The following is a 24,264-nucleotide window of genomic DNA, read 5'->3' on the forward strand; positions in this document are numbered from 1 at the left end:
CCTTTCTTCCACAAACTGGCCTAGAGATGGCTACAATTAGATACAAAATTATTGTATACATAACTTTATTAATGAGTTCTTTCTCTCTCTAGATGCAGATAGTATCTTTCTTCATCTGTCTTTTATAGTTAATTTGGGTAAATTTTATGGCCTTGTATCTCAACACCAAACCATAGGAGGAACCTTTTGTATTCCTTTTCCATCTATGCTTTGTTTCATTTTGCCCCCATCATTCTTTCCAACATCAGCCTTTTCCATTGCTCTAAAGTATCTAGGAAGTGTGAAGCTTCATTTATATGACAGAAATAAGTGAATATAGTTTCTTTGAAACAGGCTGGAAATTGCCAGCATATACGTCCTCTAAATCAGGGTCAGCTCCACCTCCCAACCCCAGAGTTACCAGCTAAAGCATTTTCTGGAAGTGGTTTTCTGCAAACTGGCTGAGTGAGGAGGCTGACAGGAAGAGAAAGGAGCAGACAGGGACTGCTGGTCTATACTTTCAGCTTTTCTTCCCATTGAGGACTTGGATTATTTATGGTCTTCCACCAGCACCAGTCCCTTTCCCTTTCTTCTTAGAAGAAACACACACACACACACACACACACACACACACAGAGAGAGAGAAAGAGAGAGAGAGAGAGTAAGAGAGAGAGAGAGAGAGAGAGAGAGAGAGAGAGAGAGAGAGAGAGAGACGGATCATGTTTTCCTGGCTATGGAACTGGAACAGGAAGGGCTCCTATGAACCTGTCCCTGAAGACCTGAGACAGAAGGTAAAACTAATTGATCCTAAAGGGGAAAGGGTGGGGTAAGTCCATCCTAGAGGAGCTGTAACTTTTAGACTTAGAGCACTATGTGTTTTCCTCACTCATTCTCAGCTATGGTGATACATGGGGTGTTTTAGTTGTGAAAAGATATTCTTTTTACTGCCTCCCTTCACCTTTATAAGAACCAAAGTCACTTGTTTCAGACTGTCCCCTGTGGTCAGACCAGAAAATTGTTTGGGATGTGAGAGATCACAAGTGCTGCATTTGGTTTTGAGTAAGAGAATGGGAGAGACAGATTTGTTAGTGGGCAGAGATCTTTTATTCATGGTGATGAGGAAATTATAAACTGATAAAACCTATAACGCAGAGAAAGGGGAAAGAGGAATCAGGCTAAAATGGAGCAAAGTTACAAGGAGAACCCCAGAGGAATCAGTCAAATTCTTTATTAGGACAAGCCTTTTAAATTGCAGCAGTGATTCACTTCACAGAAAGAAAGAAATCCAAAGCTTTCCATAGAAATTGATTTTGGTATTGCAGCAGTGAAATCTAGATAAACTGTATAATGTTGGCGTGGACAGATCATGAGATTTATAGGGTCAGGAGATCTTGGATAAAATCCTAACTCTCTTCCTTGTTACTTTTGCGACATTAAGTAAATCACATTGTAGCACTGCCTGAAGGGGTAATTATTTCTTTAGTTTCTTCTGGTCTTGGGTTAAACTGTATGTAACAGTGTATGGTTATTCCAAGTCATAAACAAGTCCAGAGCTGTATTCAGAAATGTGGACCACAGATAACTATTGTGTCAGTCAGGCCAAGTCTTATGTTATTTCAGTTATTACCATTTTATAATGGCACATAAATTAACACATGTTCTACTTGAGATGAAGATCTAAAAAAAAAAAAATTAATTTAAACAGGACTAGGACATTCTAATCTTAGCTATAATCTTTTAGGCAAATTGTTACTACTATTTAGAGTATTGTGAGGTTAAAAATAACTTAGTAGACGAAAAACCAGTTTTACAATTTTAAAAATGCTTTATAAGTAATGGAAATCTTATAATATGGAAACAAAAAATTCTGATATGGTGGTAAAAAACAAAATAAAAACTACAAGATTGGAAAAGAGGAATCCCAAATTCAAGTTCTAATTTGCTTATTAGGTAGCTAAATAATCTTGGACAATTTAGACTAGATGTTTTGAAATATCTTTTCAAGTCCCAAATGCTGGCTTTTGACAATTGACTTGCCCAGGATCACACAGCTAACGTTACATGTCTGAAATCATAAATCTCAGGTCTCAGGTCTCAGATCCTCCTGAGTCTAGGGCTCTATCTACTGTGCCATCTAACTGCCGCAATCCCAAATACTTTTTTTCAAAAAGTTTTAGAGGGTTGAGGTAAAAAATTTGAGATCATTGTTTTAAGCTTCTGGTGTTTTTCCACTGCAAATAATGTTGGATCTTGGATAGATAAATAGATGTAGGAACACACACTCACTAATCTATGCATCTATATAGACACATACATGTTGACAGTCTAAATAGGGTTCCTCTATACCTATTCTTTTAGGGTTTTTAACTACCACCATAATGAAAACAACACCAAGCATAAATAAGGAATTTCAATGCACTAGATTGTGTCTTCTATTCCTTTCCTAATGCTATTCCCTTTCAAAATGTGTTTTAAAATTCCTCTCCTTGATTTTTTTCATAAAAAGCCCATTTAGCTTTATAATTCTAATTCCTTGTTTTTCTTCTACTTTAATCCACAATATCCTTCTAAATATTTTGCATTTATGATAATAGTAGTGTAGAGTTGGAGTACATTAAAGCTGATTTATGTGCTCATGTGCCTATGTATGTAAAGAAGTTTTAGTCTCCATGATATTTTTTACATTTAACTACTAGCACAGCCACTACACTATTTCAGATTTTGAGCACCTTTTCCTGAACTATTGCAATATCTTGAAGACTCTACACATTCCAGTTTATGTTCCCCACAGCTACCAAAGCAATTTCCCTAAAAATCAAATCTGACCATGTTGTGTACTACCCCCACCCCCTCCATTTTCTACTTCCTCAGTAATCAACAGTACTTGCTTCCCATTTACCTCTAAGGTCAAATATAAATTCCTCTGTCTGATTTTTAGTTTATCATATTGCACTCTCTTCCTATTTTCCCAGAATACTAATATATTATGTCCCTCTACATGCTCTTCAGTTGAGCCATACTGACCTATTTGTCATGACAGTCGATCTCCCATGCCTGTGACTATGCCCAGATTGTCTGTCTTCTATTCATGGAAATCTTCTCTTCCTTTTATTCACCTCTTGAAATCACTGCTTTCTTCAAAAAACAAAACAAAAATCTCAAATAGAAGACTTCTTTATGTTCTTTCTGCTTTTAACCTAGAATTAAGTTATCAACCATATATATTGGGATATGGGATTGTCTATTTTCTGTATTTGTATCCCTGGTATTATATTTATTTAATATCATAGCTATTATTCCTTTTGAACATAATAGATACTTCCCACAAGCAGTCAAAGCTCTTATTTACAAAATATACATTTACTAAAACATATAGATACTTCAATTTTAAATCTAGTTGAGATGATGTCTTAGTCTGAACTATATCATCTTAATATTAATAGATAAATTATATAGATACACTTGTAGTGGAACTAAAATATGTATGTATATACACACAAATATATATATATTCATCTTTCTCTTGGAAAAATCATAGTAACTAATATTTATCTAGCACGTTACAGTTTCAAAGATTTCTTTCTTCTCAAACAGTCCTATAAATTAGATTATATGGTCTCATTGATGTGAAGAGTGCCTTCAGAGGTACCTATTGAAATTCATCCATGGTTTCTTTTTTTGTATAACTTTTGTCCATGCCATCCCACAAGTCTTCCATTAGGGTCCCATTCATCATCTTGGGAGCTTTCCTTCAGATCTCTTGAAAATATGTAGGTGTCAATACCCTATTAGGCCATGCCAGTTATCTCTCTCAGAGAATCCCAATTCACATTCTAGCTCTAGAAACACCTCTGTGACTTTGGGGATTCAATCTCTCTAGAACTTACTTCCTTAATCTGTAAACAGAAAAAAAAAAAAAAGAACAAGAAGGGGAAGGGTGTTTTGATTGGATGACCTCTAAGGATATACTTAAGTCTAAACCTATTAATATATTACATTATCTGATTAAACTGGTTTAATTGGGAATCTGTTTTTAATTTTTCTTTTCCATTAAGAACCGATTTTAAAAATTATATTTTAACTTTTTTTATCACCTTAATTTCTGAATAAATCTACCCCCATCCACTATCTAGAGTTATAAGCTGTAACAAAAAACTAGAGGGAAAGTAACATATAATTCAGCAAATCTATGTGACACATTAGAGCCTATTGTTGAATATCTAGAGCTCCCACCAATAAAAAAAGGGAGAAGATATTTTTCCAGTTCTTCTCTGGAATCAAGTTTGGTTATTAAAATTGTACCTCTATCAGTTTCATTTTGAGATTGTTATCATTTCCTTGTAAATTTTTTATGTTTCTTTTTCTTGACATCAGTTTATTTAAGTCTTCCCATGGTCTTCAAATACATTATTTCTTTTTTTAAGTTAATTTTTAATGTTTGGATAAATTTAATATTTGTAAGTCTTTTATAAATTGTACAAAACAGAAATTCAGTTTTTATTATAATCTCTGTTATTTTTTGTAATTTTTTCAATCTTTGAATTTGTTAAAAATTTCAGAATAAAAAGTAAATTAAAAAAATTATTTTACTTATTAAATTTTATTTTATTTTCAGTTCAAGGAAAAATCTGTTATACAGTACAATTTAAAAAAAAAAAAACATTTGCACATGAAACTGCAAATTTACCATGTACAACATTCTGTTCCATATAAATATACTGCAAAAATTATGATAATGTAAATTTCTTTTTTCCCTTTTTTTTCTTCCTTTTTCTGACCCTATCCTAAAGATGACTACTATTAGATACAAATAGATATTTGTGTGTGTGTGTATATGTATATACACACACACACACAAATACCCCCCTTTACCCACACCTGCAAGAATCCCCTCACTCCCTCTCCCACTCCCTAAGACTCAATTCACATACCCCTCCAAAAATCCCCCCTTCTTCTCCTTCACTCTTCCAAACCCCAAATTATACATCCTTGCAAAAGACCCTTCCCCACCCTGACTCAAGGTTTTTTCATTTCTCTACCTGTTCAAAAGGCTTCTACACCTTTGTAGATGCATACATTGTTTGCTTATCAACACAGATGAGAGTAAGGTTTCAACATTATCAGACTACCACCCAATCTGCATCCTCTGTATTAATTCTTCCTTTTATTCCATATTTTAATAATATAATTACTTTCTTTTACCTTTTCCTATCCAATTTTTTCGTCACCTCATCATGTGCAACTCAGCCCCAACTTTTCTTTCAAACTAACTTGGTAATCATGGCAATTTTAAGAATACTGATAACTCACATGCATCTACCATTTGATCTTAATGAATGACTTAAAATTAGTCTTTAATGTTTTCTTATATTTTTCTTAATCTTATATTTTCTTTTCTTATATTATATTTTCCAATAAGTTCTTTTCTTTTTGTTTAAATACTGAAAATCTTTCAGTTCATCAAACGTTCATTTTTCCACTTCAAGATTACATTCGACTTTTCTGGGTAAATTATTCTTGGATACAATCCCAGCTCTTGTGTTCTTTAAAATATGATATTCTAAAACCTATAGATTTTTAGAGAAGAAGCTACTAAATTTTGTGAAATTCTGATTATATTTACACATTATATTTCACACACACACACACACATATAATATATATTTCACATCAGATTCTGCTCCAGCCTTTTATTTGTTTGTAGTATTTTCTTCTTAATCTAGGAGTTTTGAAACTTGACTGATAAGTTTTCTGCCTGAGAACTTTTTAAGATGGTGAACAGTAAATTTTTTTTCTATTTTTATTTTATTCTCTTGACTAAAATTTCAGGGCAATTTTCCTTAATACTTTTTATAATATTTACTCAGACACTTTTTAGATCACAACTTTCATGTAGTCCAACAATTCTTATATCATCTCATCTTGATCTATTCTCTAGAATATTTTCTAAGGAGTTGATTATGAACTCCAGGCCCTGCTTTTTTGGCTTTACCTGAAGCATAGTAGATTCTGATCCAACCTTTTACCTTTACTCTGTATGTATCATCCTGCTTCAAGTGTGTTTCTTGTAAACAACATGTGGTAGGATTCTGGCTTTTAATCCAGTCTGCAATCCATCTCCACTTTATGGGGGAGTTTACCTCATTCACATTTATGGTTAAAACTACAAATTCTATATTTCTTGCCATCTTATTATCCCCAAATTATGCTTTTCTCTTTCCTTTCCCCCTTACCTCCCTTCCCAGAATTAGACTTAGGAATACTACTTGCCTCACGCGGCCCTCTCTCTTTAGAATCCCTCCCTCCCCTTTGAAGCCCCTCCCCTTTTCTTAAACCTTTTCCTTACAATTTCTGTATTCCCTTCTATTTACCCTACCCTTTCCCTTTTCACTTTTCCCCTCCCACTTTTCAATGAGGTGGAAAAAGTTTCTTTGTAAACCAAATGTCTAATATTTTCTCTTTGAGCCAAATCTGATGAGGGTAAGATTCATACTATGTTTGCCCCTCCCTCCCTTCAATTCCTCAGATATAATAGGTTTTCTTTGCCTCTTTGTGAGATGTAGTTTCCCTCTTTTTACCTCCACTTTTCCCTTTTTCTGGTACAATTTTCTTTCCACCGCTAGTTCTTTTTTTATATTATAACAGTAAAACCAAATTATACATGTTCTCTTTATGTATAGCCATAACAGAAATACAGTTCTCAAGAGTTCTTTTTATCTTTTTATTCTTCTCTTGAGTCCTATATTTGGAGGTCAAACTTTTTGTTTAGCTCTGGTTTTTCATAAGAAATAAAAGAAATGAAATATGTGAATTCCATTGAATGTCCATCTTCTTCCCTGGAAAAAAATGCTCAGTTTGGCTGGGGAATTATTCTTGGCTTTGCCTTTTGGAATATCAGATTCCAGGCCCTTTGATCCTTTAGTGTGGATGCTGCTAGATGCTGAGTGGTCCTTATTGTGACTCCTCGGTATTTGAATGGTTTTTTTTTCTGGCTACTTGTAGTATTTTTTCTTTGGTCTGATAGTTCTGGAATTTAGCTACAATATTTTTTGGAACTTTGATTTTGGGATCTCTTTCAGTACGTGATCGATGAATTCTTTCAATGTCTATTTTATCTTCTGTTTCTACAACATCTGGGCAGTTCTCTTTGATGATTTCCTGAAAAATAGTGTCTATAATCTTTTTTTTCATCATGATTTTCAGGGAGTCCAATAGTCCTTAGATTATCTCTCCTAGATCTATTTTCCAGGTCTGTTGTTTTCTCAACTAGGTATTTAACATTTTTTTTTCTATTTTTTGCTTTTGCTTGACTGATTCTTGATGTCTCCTTGAGTCATTCATTTCTGTTTGTTTAAGTCTGATTTTTAATTAATTATTTTCTTCATTTACTTTTAAAATTTTTTTTTGTATTTCTCCAATTGAGTTTTTAAATAAGTTATTTTGTCCTATGGAATTTTTTCCACTTTGCCAATTTTTTTTAAAGAATTATTATCTTTTTTCAATTCACAGATTCTGTTTTCCTTGGAATTGCTAACTTTTTCCAGTTCGCAAATTCTGTTTTTCTGGGAGTTGTTTATCTTTTCCAATTTGCAAATTCTGCTTTTCAGGGAGTTGATTTCTTAATCCACTGTATCTTTTAATAAGTAACATGACTTATCCTGATCCTTTTGAAAAGCTTTCCTTTCCTTTCACCATTTTTCTTCTAGCTCTTTTTAAAGATCCTTTTAAATTTCTTCTATGAGAGCCTTGTATGATGGGGATCAGATCATATCCATCTTTGGATCTAAAGACAAATTGTTTTTAATCTCCTCGGGATTTGAAGTCTGTTCTCTTTCCATATCATAGTTATCAATAGTTAGAGCCCGCTTTTTGTTTTTTGCTCATTTTGAAAAAATAAAAAAACAAAAAACTATGGTCTGCTTATGGGGGGCAGTGGGGTAGCTGCCTCTACAGACAACAGGAAGTGGCAGTGAATGGGCAGTGGGACAGCCACTGTCTGCACTGGGATTAGCAGTTGTGCTGAAATCAGCAGCATTAGCAAAGCAGCTACTAGGGCTGTGCTGGGAACAGTAACTGGGACTGTTCTTGGATTATTCTGAGTCAATCAAGTGTTGGGTGGGTGTGTCTAGATCCCAAGAGACTCTAGCATTTTGGGGTTATAGTCTTTACCTCCTGTATTTACAGCTTCTCTGATGATCTATTGGCTTGCTACCAGAGCAAAATAGCTCACACTGTGGTAGAATTCTCCCTGCCAATTTTCCACCAGCAGAGACCCCTTCCCACCCGCCTCTGGTCTGCTCAGTGTGACTGAGCTCTCACTGCCTGCCTGAGGTCTGTGCATGGCCTAACCCTGTTCTGTCCTCACACACGAGCAAAACAGACCTTTTCTGGAGAATTTCAAGTTTATCTTTGGTTGGTAATGTGTTACACTCCCAATATTCATGGGTTCTGCTAGTCAAGCACTAATTACAAGGTTGAATTTTGTAAAAATAGATTGAGGGAAAAGGAAAGTTTAGGAAGATGTGTGTGTCCTCTCTACCTTCTTGGCTCCACCCCAGAAGATTTTTCAAATGTAAATTCTTAGGCTTTGACTTCATTCTGCATCAAGTATAATTATGCATGTGTGTTCACATACTTTTTTTGGGGGGGGGAGTACAAAAGCTTTTTAACTTACTATAATAAAAAATATCTATTTTGTGTTCAATAATTATTCCATTCTACTTGGGCCACAAATTCCTTCCTTTACAAGTCTGAGAGGTAAACTATCCTTTGTTCTTCTAATTTGCTTATAATATCACTCTTTTATGTCTTCTAAATCATGAACCTATTTCGACCTTATCTTGGTATACAGTGTTAGTTATGGGTCAATATCTAGTTTCTGCCATACTAGTTTCCAATTTATTGCCCAGTAGTTTTTGTCAAAAAGTGAGTTCTTATCCCCAAATCTGGGCTCTTTGGGTTTATCAAAAACTAGATTATTATAATCATTGACTATTTTGTCCTGTGAACCTAATCTATTCCACTGATCGACTACCATATTTCTTAGCCAGTACCAAATGGTTTTGATGACCACTCCTTTATAATATAGTTTTAGGTCTGGCACAGTCAGGCCACATTCATTGGCATTTTTTTCATAAATTCCCTTGAAATTCTTGATCTTTTGTTCTTCCATTTAAACTCTGTTATAATTTTTTTTTAGATTTGTAAAATAATTTCTTGGGAGTTTGATTGGTATGTCACTGATAAGTAGATTAGTTTATGTAGTATTGTCATTTTACTATATTCACTCAGCCTTCCTATGAGCACTTGATATTTTTCCAATTTGATTAGATCTGATTTTATTTGTATACATATTTTTCTTTTTAGAAATTCAATCCAGAAAAACATGCTTCATTCATCAGTAAGATAACATATTCCTGGTTTAACAGGTAGGTATTTCATGAATCTCTTTGTGGAATTCTAAGTTGGAAAAGTATTATAAAAATAAATAAAGGCAAGAAGTATCTTCATTCCCTCTCATTTTAATGGTTAAAAAAACCTATCAAAAAGAAGAATTTTAAGTCTGGAAGTCTGGAGGAGAGTTGTGTTACCTTTGACCATTAATGGGATTTAAAGGTGATTAGATTCTTTGCCACTGGTTCCAGCCCCTTCCCATGACATTCTCCCAATTGTAGGAGGTCCCTGGCACCCAAATTCCATTTACTTCCAGTTGCCACTTAACAGTCAGGTTAGCTTTTACAAAGAAATATTGACTTTAAAAGTATAGAAACAAATATAAAAATATATTTCCCAACACATAAGATGTAATATTCCCCTTCTCCACCCTATATTCTGGCTTAGATTCAGTTTACTCAGTTACTATATAGTATAGTCCCAAATTTCAAATCCTAAGATTTCTTGGATTCTAGTCCCAGGTACTTTGGTTTAGGGTTTCCCTGTCAGCTTGGCTGCAATGAACATTCTACCTGGAACACTGGTCCTGAGGTTATTATGGCTCAATGATTCTGAATTCAATGAGGATTTTTGTCTCTTGCACTTGAAACTTGAACAAAAGAATAAAATACAATAAACAGAAACTGGCGGACTGTTTCTTGAGGCTATCAGACCTAAAAGGAGAGAAAGGAGGGAACCTCATTCCTCAACCATTCAATTCATGGCATGTGTATGATGAATGAATTTTTACCCTCTCTAGATACATCAGGAAATAGTATGTGTGTCCCAGTCTCTCAGCATTTAAAGGCATAGCTTACTCTGGCTGTACAGACAATCAAAGAAGGCACTGCTCTTTGAGTGAAGCAGAATTGGAGTAGCTCAAATGAGATTCACAAATTTAGAGACAACTTCAATGTTCACATGAACTATTTGTGCCTGACCTGTGACAAAGCCTTCCAAGCATTCTGATCAGCAATAGTCAAACACACTGTACCTTGACTCAAACATAGTGTGTCATTTTGGTCCTCTGTGAAACTGATGGGCAAACAATCAACTCTTTAAACAACATGGTAAATGAATGTAGTATATCTTTGCCAGAAAAAGGGTGCTTCTGTGTTAGGTTTGGGCATGCTCCAATACAATCTAACATTAAGACTATTATTATTATTATTATTTCAAAAGTATTTTATTTTTCAAATTACATATAAAAATAGTTTTCAACATTCATTTTTGTGGAGATTTCAAGTTCCAGTTTTTTTCTTCCTCCTTGCCTTACCTCTTCCCTCTCGAAGACAGCAAGAAATCTGGTATATGTTATACATGTATACTCATTTTAAACATATTTTCATATTAGTCATGTTGTGAAAAAATCAGAACAGAAGATGAAAACCATGAGGATAAAAAAGCAAACAAGGTGATAAAAAAAGTGAAAATAGTATGCTTCAATCCATATTCAGTCTCCATATTTCTTTCTTGATTATACGTAATAATCACTATTTTAGCTAGTAGGGATAAAACAACAAAAGCAAGATAGTTCTAAACTTTAAGGAAGATATGTTCTATTAGAGTAGGTCATTAATAATTTTAGGGGAAGGAAAAAGAAAGCAAACATTTATTAAGCACCTATTATGTGTCAGGCAGTGGCACTTTAGAAATATATCTTTACAACAATGTTGTGAGATAGAAACTCTTATTATTCCCAATTTTTTGCAGTTAAAAAAAACCTGAGGTTAAATGACTTGCCTAGAGTCACACAACTAGTAAGCATCTGAGTCCAAATTTGCACTCAGGTCTTTTTGACTTTAGCCCCAGATTTCTTTCCACTGCTCAACCTGATTTTATGCAACTTAAAACAAACAGGTAAAGTTGAAATTATTTTTATGTCGGCTCTGTAGACAGTTAATTTTGATGACTCATCTTCAAAACAGAATGATGGACAAACATGGATTTTACTTCAAGCAAAGTCCAGTCCTTATTTTGGAAATGTCTCCTAATATCTCAAGCAATATCATAAATAAAATGATCTCAAGATCACAAATATCTTCTTCCACTAGTTTTCCCATTGAGATAACAAAATAAAGACAAAAGAAATGGCAGCAATAAATTTTATTTAATTTCATTATTTAAATTTTTTTTCCTATAGCATATGCATGATACTTATTTTCATGAGCTGCTGTTAGAAACTCATGAATTCTGGAATCAGATGAATATATTTTTCTTTACATTTCTTTTTTTAATATCAAAGATCTAGTCAAAAGTCACAAATATGAACCTATCCCATACTCCTATCCCTATTTCACTTCCGCAGTATCTCACTGGGAACTCAGAACTATCCTGAAGCCACAGCTTGTCTTTTTTTTTTTTACTTCCCTAAAAATTGGCATGGGTATAGAACTTTGTGTTTTAATATTGTCCATCTACAAATTGGCATTAATATGTCTGTTTATTTTATTTAGTGAAAAATTGTTCCTTATTTATGATTTCATGGTTTATTGGAAACCAACTCTAGTCCTACAGATGCCCCTGCACCCAGATAGTACTTTGTCTATATTTGCACACCTAAATAGAATGTAAGCTCTGTGGAGATAGGATTTGTTAAATTTTTTTTTTCTTTAAGTGAATAATGACTGGGACAGTGGTAGACAATGAGGTTAAAATTATTTGACTTGAATTGAATTGAAATGAGAACTTGAAGAAGTAAGGAAACATCTATATAAGCAAATCCTCAATTATTTTTCAATTAATATATTGAAATCTCTAAGAAGAGGTTTAATAAGTGAGAGTTTAAATGACTGTGCTCTTTCTAGTAGGATATATCAGTGACTTTAAACTAGGATATTCTAATTTTGAAGAAAATCCTCCTTCTATTATATAATTCTATCTGTTTCCTGCATTGCTTGTAAGAAATGAGTAAAATGGATCGATATATATAAAATCACTTAAAAAACATAGTGCATCCTAACTGAAAGACAAATTTCTATTCTCATTACCATTATTTCTGTTATTATTATTTTCTTGTAGCAGCAAGCAATAGCAGAAATGTATACAATGATTTGGAATGGGGAGTGAGATGTGCTATTAATAAAATGTTTCTCTCATTTTGAGGATTTTAGTTTAAAAAGTAACTTTAGAAAGACTAATAACAAAGGTTAGTATGAGATAAAACATGGTATTTCCCCAAAACATTGCAGTAGTCTGTAGGAATAATTAATGTGATGACTATTAAAAACCACTAGAAGAGAACAAAAGACAAAACATTTTTTTTGTAAACGAGGAGCCCTAAGACTGTAGGAATCCTCCAAAAGAATTTGTTTAACTGTTAGATGCTATGTTATTTAGATACTCAGTATGAAAGCATGGGGTCACTTATAACATGTGAACTAAAACTGATTAATTTTGTGTAATTCTAAATAAATGCTGAGACAATAAATGTTATTTAAAATGGCTCTGTGAAAGTCAATACAATTTTATTTTGAAAGTGAATATTTATTTTATAGAATGAAATAGAAAATTTTAACATAACATGAACTATTTTCTGCTTGATTTGTAAAGTGCCCTGTAAGAAAATTTCCAGTTTATTCAAGGGAAACATTATTAGAGCTCCTTGCTCATTACATCTAAGCCTTTTTAAAAACATAAATCACATTAGGATTGTTCATTTTAATATAATGAAAGTTAACTCCTGACTCAGTTGAAGAACTATTTAGGTTAGATCAGCTTAAGATGTTCAAAGTTAGAGAAGTTAATGAAGAGTAGGTACTTGAGTTAAAAAATCTATGATTAATCAAAATGGCAATTAATTAGCACATTTGATAATTTGATAATTAAACATTTGCTAAGTCTACTATATGCTAGGCAATTTGAATGCCAATGTAAAAGAAAAATAGTTCCTACCCAAGGAGTTTATCTTGTTTGAAGTGAGATAATACACTTAAAAGAGTATATACAAAATAAATGTGAGATCACTTTTTTAAAAAGGAAAAAAATTAGCTGTTCATTCCTTAGTTCACTTTTGTTTTCAGTCCTTGTTTTCATGATGCATACTTTGTATTTGTTTAGAAAACAGCTATCTACCTTTGAGTTATCTAGAGAGAGGGAATAGAGATTAATGTCAAGATTCACAAAAGGAAGAAAAATGGTGCAATGGAAAGGAGATCTGGATTTGACTTGAGAAGATCCAAGTTCAGATTCTAGCTCTGACATTTATTGCCTTGAACAGGCCACATTATATCTCTGAGCCTCAGTTTACTGATCTGTACATTGAAATGGTTTGACTAGATGGCTTTTAAGATCTCTTCCACTATAAATCTATAATCCTTTGTCTTAGGCTTTCAGCAAGTATCAGTGAGTCTTCAGAAGACAGCACCGGTGCTATATACTTGATGTTCAGATCTGGGTTTGAATACTAGCTTCCAAAAATTATTATGATTTGATCTTGTGCATTTTTAAAGTTTAATTCTAAGACTTTATTCATAATATCTTAGATTGACTTCAACTTCAGACTATCACAGATTTTTCATAATTACACTGTCATTCAATATGTTAGTTTTCATCTACAAATATGATAAGCATTTTGGCTATGCTTTTGACCAAGTCATTAATTAAAAAAGGTTAAATAGATAGCTTGGGTCTGAGAACAAGGACATACTACTAGAGACCTAGATCAGTGGCTTTAAAGACTTCTAATGTGCTTTTAAAAATAATTTTTATTCCTATAGAGTCCAGGTATCTTATGGAAAAGTATGTTTATTATTCTTTGATTTATAAATATATGCTTAAAATGAAATCCAACTTAATTATTAGATTTGTGTGTTATGCTTACCTCAGTTTTTTTTTTCCTAGTGTAATAATTCTTGGCTACAAGAAACCATTGGAAAGAGAGGATCTTTTTGAATTAAATGATAATGACTCTTCCTACAATGTCTGTCCAATCTTTGAAAAACAATGGAGAAGGAACATGTTAATGAATAAAAAGAACAAAAAGGTGAATCTGATTACTAGAACCCAAGAGATTATTTGCTAACTATAGCAGTTATTTAATTTATTTTATTCTAAGAAATCAAAAGAAGGTTAACTTTCTTCATCCAAGTAAAAACTATGTCCCATGGATGTCATACTCTCTCTAAACCTCAGCTTCCTTGTGTATGAAATGTCCACAAAACCTGCCTTACATACCTAATTAACTATTGAAAGCAAATGAAGAATTAGGAGAAGCATTTTTCAAAGAATAAAATGCTTAACAAATATGAGGTATCATTATTATGATGAATGTTTTCAGCCAGGGATATGGGTTATTTTACAAAGTATTCTCTACCATTGAGATGGCTGTAATCCCTGATAAAGGTTAGAAGGACATTCTAACCACATAATTGCAATTTGCATGTTGAAATTCCAGAAAGATATAAGTATATAACTGCATTGTATTCCTTCTCTTCCTACCACCACAAAAAGAAATGCTGACTTGAAAACATGACCATCATGTTATTACATGTGTAAAAAGAGTTAAAACCTGAGTCATTCTATTAGTCCACTGTACTTGTCTTTCACTAGTATCTTCAAGGCATATAATATCAGTTATAAAAAGTTTCTAATGGAAATAAATAGTGTTCTATCCATAGCAGTGTTAAGGGTCATATTTAAAATTTTTATCATAATTTCACATTGGCTATTTCTTGTACCTTTAGGTATATGTATGTTCACTCTAATTTTTATAGTTATTTTATGTAGGTTTTCCATTATTTTTATCTGTGTTAACTAATTATTACTTGGTATTTGCTTGTTTCTTTTATGTCATCATTTTGTTTTCCTTTCAGAAAGAAGCAAAGACCAAGAAACCATCTTTACTTCATGCACTGTGGAACACTTTTAAGTTTTTACTGATACAGGTTGCTTTGTTCAAAATATTTGCTGATATTTTATCCTTTATTAGCCCACTCATAATGAAGTAAGTTGCAAGCTTTCTTCAATAGGTTGATAATATGTTTTTCAATATGTTGATAATGAAAATAAAGTATAAATATTCTATGATAAAATATCTTAGCTGAAAAAATTTATTATTGTTATTTTTATTTCTATAATACAAATATTTTATCAAATGTCTCTAATTGTATAATTACATACTTTGGAAAACAACTTTGGAAAATGTTTAAAACAAAGCCTAGATAAATCATTTATATTTACTTTGCGTTAATGTTAATGTTTACCTAAAAATATTGTAAGAAAATATTCCATGAGAAGAGTAGCTACATTTCAGTGATAAATTCCTGTATAGACCTTTTACCAATAGTCATAAAATTCTAATCTCTGTAAATTTATCTCACTTTCTCTGGCATATTTGACTCAAACAATAATCTTTCAAAAAAAATCATGAGAAGGTTTTGAATTGAAGCAAAACACAGCAAATCACTTAATTCATTTTGCTTTAGTTAGATCATCTATAAAATGAAAAGGAAATGGCAAATCTCTTTGTGAAGAAAACTTCTCATAGGGTCACAAAGAATCCCCAAGACTAACAGGACTGAAAATAACTGAACAAAAATGCATAATAAATTAGGAGCTAGTTATTCCTACTTTATAGTCCACTGAGTGCCTGAGTACTCTTTCTTTCTATGCTTATCCTAATGTTAACCATAGAAAAAAGAAATGGCTGTGGCCTTTCAAGATATGGGTTAAGTAGATTTATACTTATCCCAAAGATCATTGATCCAATATGGCTGAAATAACTGATGATCTTTTTATAAAAATATAAGCCTTTTTTTCATCAAGTACATGCTGTGATCTATCAAAAAGATCACAAGACCTTGGACTTTACAGATATAAATTTTTAAGGCTTTATTTGTGCAAAGAAGATTTTATAAATTAATAGAAATGAGAAACTTCAGGAGTTAATATAGATATTTACATTGTTTCTTAACATATGTAATACCCAGGCAGCAAAAATAAGGCTTTCATTAACTTATTTCAGGTTTTTGCTATTTTCATTAATTATTCTGTTTTTATGTCAAAATAAATTCTTAAATACTGTCAACCAAAAGAATTCTTAAAAAGCTTATGATATTTAGTACTAATTAATTACCCTTTTTTGTCATTGAGTGTAGTAGCAGTCAGACTTCATTGTTAACAGATTCATTTTGTTTCCAAATTTACAGGAAAGGCAAAAGCCTATACTTCTATATATCATGATTCTTTCCTTTCTAAAGATTTCATTTACAAAATCAAGTCAGCAACATATAAATATTGCCTGGATTGTATTTGTTTCTATCCAGATGTTACATATAATTTAGGAAGAACAACCTGAATATGGTGGTACAATCTTGTAACCTTTATTATATGGAAAGTTGAGGGATCAATTGAATCTGAAAGTTCTCATATATGGTGATTTAAGCCAATCTAGTGTCTGTACTAAGTCAAGTATCAGTTTTAAAGTTAGGCCTAGATAATGGAGGGAGCAGGTATAACACATAGCATCTTTGTTAATGAGCAGGAGGGACAAGACCTGTGAACAGTCACTGTACTTCAACCTTGCGTGAGATAGGATAACATATTCTCTCCCACAACCCTAAAAGGTACAATTTTATTGTCAGCATGATCTTTAATGAGGTTAATCTCTTTAGCAGTATGTCTTGTAAATCACTTGGGCAATTATATATTTTATTCTTCAGAGTCCAGTAATAAGTTAAACAGTTCTGAAAGGTCTTTTTCTTATCATTTCAAAAAAAAAAAAAAAAGAAAAGAAACTGCCCATAAGACTAAAAGCAAGTTTCAAAAAACAGAATGGGAAAGCATATTTTTAATATCAAAAAGTAATAAGGAAATAACTAAAACATGAAGTTTTTATTTTGTAAAATAAGTTATGACTTATTTTACAGATCCCCATACCTAATTGATGTATTGATTCATAGCATCTGAATAAGAAAGGGGGCCTATTCTGTCTGTGTGGGTTTATAAATGTGTTTTTATAGTTTATATTTCCACCAACACAATTGAGGGATATGAGGCCAACTAATATTGTTAATACTAGATATTAGGCAGCATGATTCTTAGTTCTAATGAATTTTTGGAGTGAAACAACAAAAAGAAAATTCAGTATTTAAGGTATTTTCCCTACTTTCTCCTATACCCAGTGAGTGCTGTTTTGGATGGGTTGATTATCTTAGGAAGATTCTGAAGATCACTTGGCAGAACAAGATACAAGACACTGGTCCTTTCTCAAACTAAATCACCAACCATTCCAATTCTACTGCAGAGAGGACAACTCTGTTGTGCTGGCCACATTATTTGAATACCAAATGTACACTTACTTAGTTATTTTATGAAGAAATCACACAGGGCGAGTGTGGTCAAAAGGTAGTCAGAAAAAAATAATACAAGTATACTCTATCTTAAGAGTTTTAGAATCAATTGTATGACATGAGAGACCCATATCATGGATACAGAACTGCCCACCATACTTTAATCAGAGAAGGTGGTGTGCTCTATAAGTAAAGCAGAACTAAATTAGTTCAGAAGAAATGCAAGATGCTCAAAGTAAAAGAATCCACTCTAAGTGTTCATAGAGACTTTTTGTTTTTGACCTATAACAGAGCATCCTAAGGTCATACTGATCTGATCAGCCAGTGGAACTCACTGTAATTCATTTCAAAAATAGTGATGTCATTTTCATCCTATTCATGAACAAAGGACAACAACCAACCACCAATTAAACTGCCACACTTAAGTACCTAATTCTTGAGACTTAACAGCTGCTAATGTCTAATATCTCACTCTTTCCCCTCTACCTCTCAATTAAGGCAGATGATCCTTTTCTGTGAAAACCGCCTTGATTTAGTTTGGAATGGTTATGGATATGCAGTTGCCCTTTTTGTTGTGACCATTTTGCAAACTTTGGTCTACCAGCAATATCAACGTTTTAATATGCTCAACTCAGCAAAAATTAAAACAGCTGTAATTGGACTACTCTACAAAAAGGTAATCATGTAAGGAAGTATATCCTTTGAAAGATTCATTAACATATTTTTTAAAAATCACTAGAGCATTGCTTGTGGAATAATAATATTCTATTATATTCATAATTTATAATTTGTCCAACCATTATCTAATTGATGGATACTTTCTTTATTTTTAGTTTTTTTACCATCACAAAAAGAACTGCTATAAATATTTTGTATATATGGGTACTTTTCCTCAACTGTGTCTGATTTTTTTAGGGCATAAGTCTAGTATTTCTGGGTCAAATGCTATGCAGTTTTATATTGAGGTATAGTTTCAAATTGCTTTCTAGAATAGCTATAATAATTAACAGCTTCATCAACAATGTATTAATGTGAGTGTTTTTATTTAGTAATGCCAATATTTTTCATTTTCCTTTTCAACTTTACCAGGATAAATTTATATATTTATGTATGTATAAATACACATACATTTACATATATGCAAATTTGGGTATATATAATTATAATGGAAAACTATATACATACATTCTACATAAACACATATACCACATGTTTGTGTATATAATATTCTTTTAATGTAAAAATTTGGTAATTTTTTTCTTTGGTTTGTGTCCCATTTAATGGAAAGTCATCTGACTGATTAATTAATCTCTGGTCCTTATTACTTATTATTCTCCTGGAAGTGAAATAAATTGAAACCTTCTAATGGATATCTATATTTCTCTAAATCAATCCAAATTATATACTTTTTAAAAGATAAATTGTTCTTCACAAAGTCTTACAGAAATGAATATTGAAAACTATCTTTACATGTATTTCAGAAAATAAAATACTATTGAGAAAAAAAAAGATAAGTTTTTCTTCTGCTTATGGGATTCATATGAAAAGTACTTTAATGATAATGACAATTTTAGATACAAAGAATCTGAGGCCTTGAGAAGGAACTGACCCACTTAAAGTGACACAGCTATTTAGCAATATTCAGAATAAGAATTCAGGTCTCTTAAGTTTTAGAATGTTCCTTTTTTTAATTACACTATACTATGCTGCAACTGTTTCACTCTCTTTTAACTGACACACTTCACAACTTGCATGTCAGTAGAGGCTTTAGCAAGATTCTGAGAGTCTTTAATTGTCCAATTCTTTTTTCTCTGAGCCCTATTCCACTTTGTTAAACCTATCACTCAGAAATCAGTATAAATTATCTTATCCATCCTATTCTCAAGTATGTCTCACCTACCAGTTATGCAGCTCACAGTTCAGTTCACAGGCAAGATTTGCTAGGCTCTCCATCTCCCATTACCATATAGAGAGCTGCCAAAAGGTGTTAGTTGCTTATATTTCTTTTCAGTAAATGGATCTATCAGTAAACTAGATGAAATAGTGATTCTCAGGAGTCAACCAATGGGGACTTTGAACCTGGGACTAAGAACTTTAATTTCTCATAAAGTCACAACTTGTGCATGCACATGATTCTACTCACTACTTACAAAGTTTGTCATAGTGATCTGTATAGTCCAATCTATGGTTTTTCTAATAGCAATGTATAACTGCGAGAGTTAGACTATAATGAAAGCTGAGTGTTTCAGAATTGATGTTTTTGAGTTGTGGTGCTGAAGAAGACTTTTGAGACTCCATACACAATGAGAAGACAGGATTCACTGGGAAAGGCCCTGATCCTGTGAAAGATTGAAAGCAAAAGGAGAAAGGAATGGCAAAGGATGAAATGGATAGATAGTATCATGGAAACAATATATATGAACTTGGACAAACATTGAGAGATAGTGAAGGATAGAAAGGCCTGATGTGCTATGGTCCTTGGGGTCACAAAAAGTCAAATATAACTGAACAAATGAACAAGAAGAAAAAGACATTTGCACTAAACTCTAAAGAAACAAAGGCAAAAACCACAGTTCTTTCTCTAAAGAAGTATACATTCTAAAGAGGAATACACATTTCAGTGGTAACTCCTGTTTCTGCAATCTTTTTTCTCTCTTTTGAAGTGTTCATGAAGTTCCCCTTAAATTGTGTCTTCTTTTGGGAAAGTGGTCTGTTGGGCTTTCAAGATCCATGCCCTTTTTTTGAGTCCAGAACCCCATGATTCTCTCTGCCTTGATGAGTTATGCTCTTTGAAGCTTCCACTCCTTGGATGACTATTTTAGAATCTGTAGGTCTTCAGTATATGTCTCTACTCCCATTGTAGACACTTTTACTGTCACCAGCCACTAGCTTTAGTAACCATTGCTATTATACAAATCAGCTACAAATGCCAATGGAACTTCTTATGAGTCTTTTAGATCTCTCTAATTCTCAAAATCATTCAGGAAGTTCCATCTCAGAATGCTCATTCATTTAAAAGCAGGAAAGGACAAACACAAGGAAACATAGATGGTCATTTGGACAGAACTGCCACAGGGTCTTTCCACCCTACTTTGATATTAGGAACAGCTCAAAATAGTCCTTCCTTCTCTCACCAGCAAAGGAATGTTATCAAAAGGCAAGTTGTACAGTTTGCAAAAGCACTCAGTTTCAGTTCAGCAGCCTTGAATCTTCAATTCGTGCAACTCAACAGATAATTAAAAGACTCCGTCAATGAATAGTATAAATTCCTCAATCATACATAATCAGAAACAGACTTCTTGGTAAGTTTTCCTATGGTTTCTTGGGAATATCCAGGCAATATATCAAAACAGGAAGAGAAAATCTAAGTCTTCACCTGTTACATCTTTAAATGAAAGTGTTGGATTAAATATCTGTAATCAACTCAATAATCTAATTCTATTAATTCTCTGGTTCTATGCTTCTTGGGTGGCATTAAGGGGAAAAATAACAGTGGATAAAAATCTTGGCCTTGAAGTCATGAAGACCATAGTTCAAATTCCAATTATCATTCAAAATTGTCACTTAATTCTCAGAGATCCAGGCAGCTCTCTAAAACTGGAAATTACAAAGAAATAACTGATCAGAATTATTAGAGGGAATTCCCTCTCTGAGAATCTTGAATACCAATAAAATCACAGGTTTATTCCCTGGGTCACAGTAAAAGAAGAGAGGTCTAGAAATACCTCCCTTTAATCAATGAATCCTATATTTAGTACTTGACTATTAATTTCTATTTGTTGAGCTTTTCTGAAGTCCTTGATCTAAAGAAGAGAATGAATAAGGTGATCATTTTATTTTAATATTACTTACATTTCAAGGTAAGCTCCATTTATTCCTATGTTTTGAAGGATTTTTTATAGGAATGGGCACCAAAGGCTTTTTTCTGCATTTATTGAGATAAATATAAGATTTTTTTGTTGGTTTTTTTATATGGTCAATTATACTGATAATTTTCCTAATATTGGACTTGCCCTGCATTCCTGGTATAAATCCCACTTGGTCATAGTTTACTTGGTTATAAACTATAACCAAGTTTATGATCCTCATTATATATTTCTATAATCTCTTTGCTAGTATTTTATATTTAAAAACTTTGCATCAATATCCATTACAGAAATTGATCTATAATTTTCTTTATCTGCTTTGTCACTTCCTGGTTTGAGCATTAGCTTCTCTCCCTTCAGACTTGTACTGACCTCCCCTCTGTGCTAAGTTTACTCACTGTTCTGCTCCACAGTTGGGGTCTTGCTGCTGGGTTGTTATGGAAATAGGATCTCTTTGCTGGTAGGCCCTAACAGTAGGGTTTTCCTATTGGTCAACCTGGGACAGGGCTTAACTACTGGTTAACATGGAGTCAAAATTTACTGGTGGCTTGTGCTGGCTGCCCTGCAAAAACTGCTAATTTCCCTAAGGGGCTGCTGGTTTGCAGGAAGGTATGGTATCGCTAGTGGATTGTCCCAGGTTTGTATCCCTGCTACAAGCTCCCTGCTTTGAGGTTGGCTACTTCTGCTGTTGCTTTTGGATCTCTCTTCTTTCCCATGCCAATGAGACAGACCTTTTCTGCTGTGCTAGTAAGCAGCTGTCTTGCTCTTAGATCACTTCTGAGGTGGTTTTCTAGTTGTTTGGAGGAGAATTTGAGAGGGCTTCAGAAAGTTCCTTTCTCATTCTGCCATCTTGGCACTGGAAACCCTAAAGCATTTCAAAACATTAGATTTAATATGAAACCTCAAATTCCTACACAAATTCCTTAGTATAACTACTGCATAAAAGAAATTAGCATTTCATTGGGGGAAAAAGGTTTAGGACTATTCTGCAAGTTGACGATTTTCAAAAGTATATTTATCAAAAACAAAGTTAATCTAAACTTATTCATAAAACATATCTCTATAGTTTGTTTCTAATCTCTAAGAATTCTTTTAACACTATAGTTATGGTCATGTAATGCTATAAAAGTAATATAAAAGTTAAATTGCTTCTGAAAAGGAAACAGAACAACAAATTTCAGCTTACTAGCACAGCAGAAAAGGTCTGTCTCATTGGGATGGGAGAGAAGAGAGATCAGAAGTAGTGTGGTAAAATAGAATTAGTTAAGACAGGTTCAAGTTCTAACCCTAAGGTTTACTAATTGGGTGACTGAGCAAGTTACTGTCACTCATCTCACTTTCCTCACATATATAATGGGGATAACTATATTATTCTACCTGTTTCGTAAGGTTATGGGAAGGAAATCAGTCTGAATTATTTTTATTCATGGTTTCATTAGAAGTTTCCATAGATAGTATTTATATGTTATTTCCTTTGTTAGGAAGATAAGGAAGTCATGCATACAGATTCTTAATTAAATTAAATTCTTAATTTTATATTTCTCTTTTTTCAGGCCTTAAATTTATCTAATTCTTCCCGAAAAAAATTTTCATCTGGTGAAATTATTAACTTGATGTCTGCAGATGCCCAACAACTCATGGACTTGACAGTAAATCTCAACATACTCTGGTCTGCACCTCTGCAGATCTTGATGGCTATTTTATTACTTTGGCAAGAGCTGGGCCCATCTGCATTTGCAGGTGTTGTCATACTTGTGCTGGTGATAGCTATAAATGCCTTAGCTGCTAACAGAATAAAAGTGTTAAAGGTAGGACATTTTGTGGTATGTCTACACAAAATGTCAAATAACAGAAGAATGGATTATCCAACTAGAGATGATAAAACTGGAATTATTTTATGTTAAATCTGTTTTTCTCTTAGTGGAACTTAGTGAAACATGAAATTCTAGATAATTTCAAATGTTATTTCCCTTTCTTATAGATACAAATAAATTAGTTTCAATGGTTTAATTAAGAAGTAAATTTCTTGATCTTTAAGATCTTAGAAATCCCTTTTAAGTGATTGGAAGATAAGTGTTTTCCAAGAAGAAGTTAAAATATGTTCCGCCCCCAAAAGAAAAGGAATACCAGAAGGTATTTTCTAAGTATGAGTTCCTGATTCACTCCCTTGCTAATTTTTTGGCTATATAGAATATATTTCCCCTAAAACTGTTTTGGAAATTATAGCAATTAAAAATGTCAAGCAAAAGAAAATTATTAAGGAAAAACATTTTTTGTAAACTATTTTAAAAAAGTTTTATTGGTGTTTTGTTTTTATGTTCCAAACATTTCTAAATTATTCTCCCTTTATGAAAGGACTTTTATAACAAAGAAAACTAAATGGAAATACAGTGACCTCATTTGAAAGTACATGCAATATATCACACATAGCATCCCCTCTCTATTTTCTAAATTATTTTTATTGTGATGCTATTATTGTATAAATTTTTCTCCTAATTCTGCTCATTTTGTCATTAATTTTTTTGTTAAAAGTCCTCAAAATTGTTCATAATATTGATGCTAGAGTGTAAATTTTTCTTGTTCTGTTTAATTCATTCTACATCAAATCACAGAAGTCTTGCCATGTACTTTTGAAATCAGTTATTTCCTTTTTTCTTAGAGCATAATAGAACTCTATCATAATCACATGCCATGAC

The 24,264-nt window shown here is 32.7% G+C and overlaps 1 protein-coding gene across 3 annotated transcripts in view; it reads left to right on the forward strand.

Annotated features, from left to right (window-relative positions):
- Positions 1 to 422: 422 nt before the first annotated feature.
- The window catches only part of LOC100917684 (canalicular multispecific organic anion transporter 1), an 88,374-nt gene continuing 64,532 nt past the window's right edge, over positions 423 to 24,264 (forward strand). For all 3 annotated transcript variants that reach the window (XR_004232917.1, XM_031959161.1, XM_031959162.1), the window contains exons 1-6: positions 423 to 770; positions 9,346 to 9,407; positions 14,254 to 14,395; positions 15,225 to 15,355; positions 18,201 to 18,378; positions 23,122 to 23,376. Coding sequence is in view for 2 of the 3 variants with exons in the window: in XM_031959161.1 (XP_031815021.1) it covers positions 699 to 770; positions 9,346 to 9,407; positions 14,254 to 14,395; positions 15,225 to 15,355; positions 18,201 to 18,378; positions 23,122 to 23,376 (840 nt within the window). In the remaining variant the exon portion in view is untranslated. The remainder of the gene's footprint in view (positions 771 to 9,345; positions 9,408 to 14,253; positions 14,396 to 15,224; positions 15,356 to 18,200; positions 18,379 to 23,121; positions 23,377 to 24,264) is intronic.

Source organism: Sarcophilus harrisii, chromosome 3 (genome assembly GCF_902635505.1).
Source record: "Sarcophilus harrisii chromosome 3, mSarHar1.11, whole genome shotgun sequence".
NCBI lineage: Eukaryota > Metazoa > Chordata > Mammalia > Dasyuromorphia > Dasyuridae > Sarcophilus > Sarcophilus harrisii.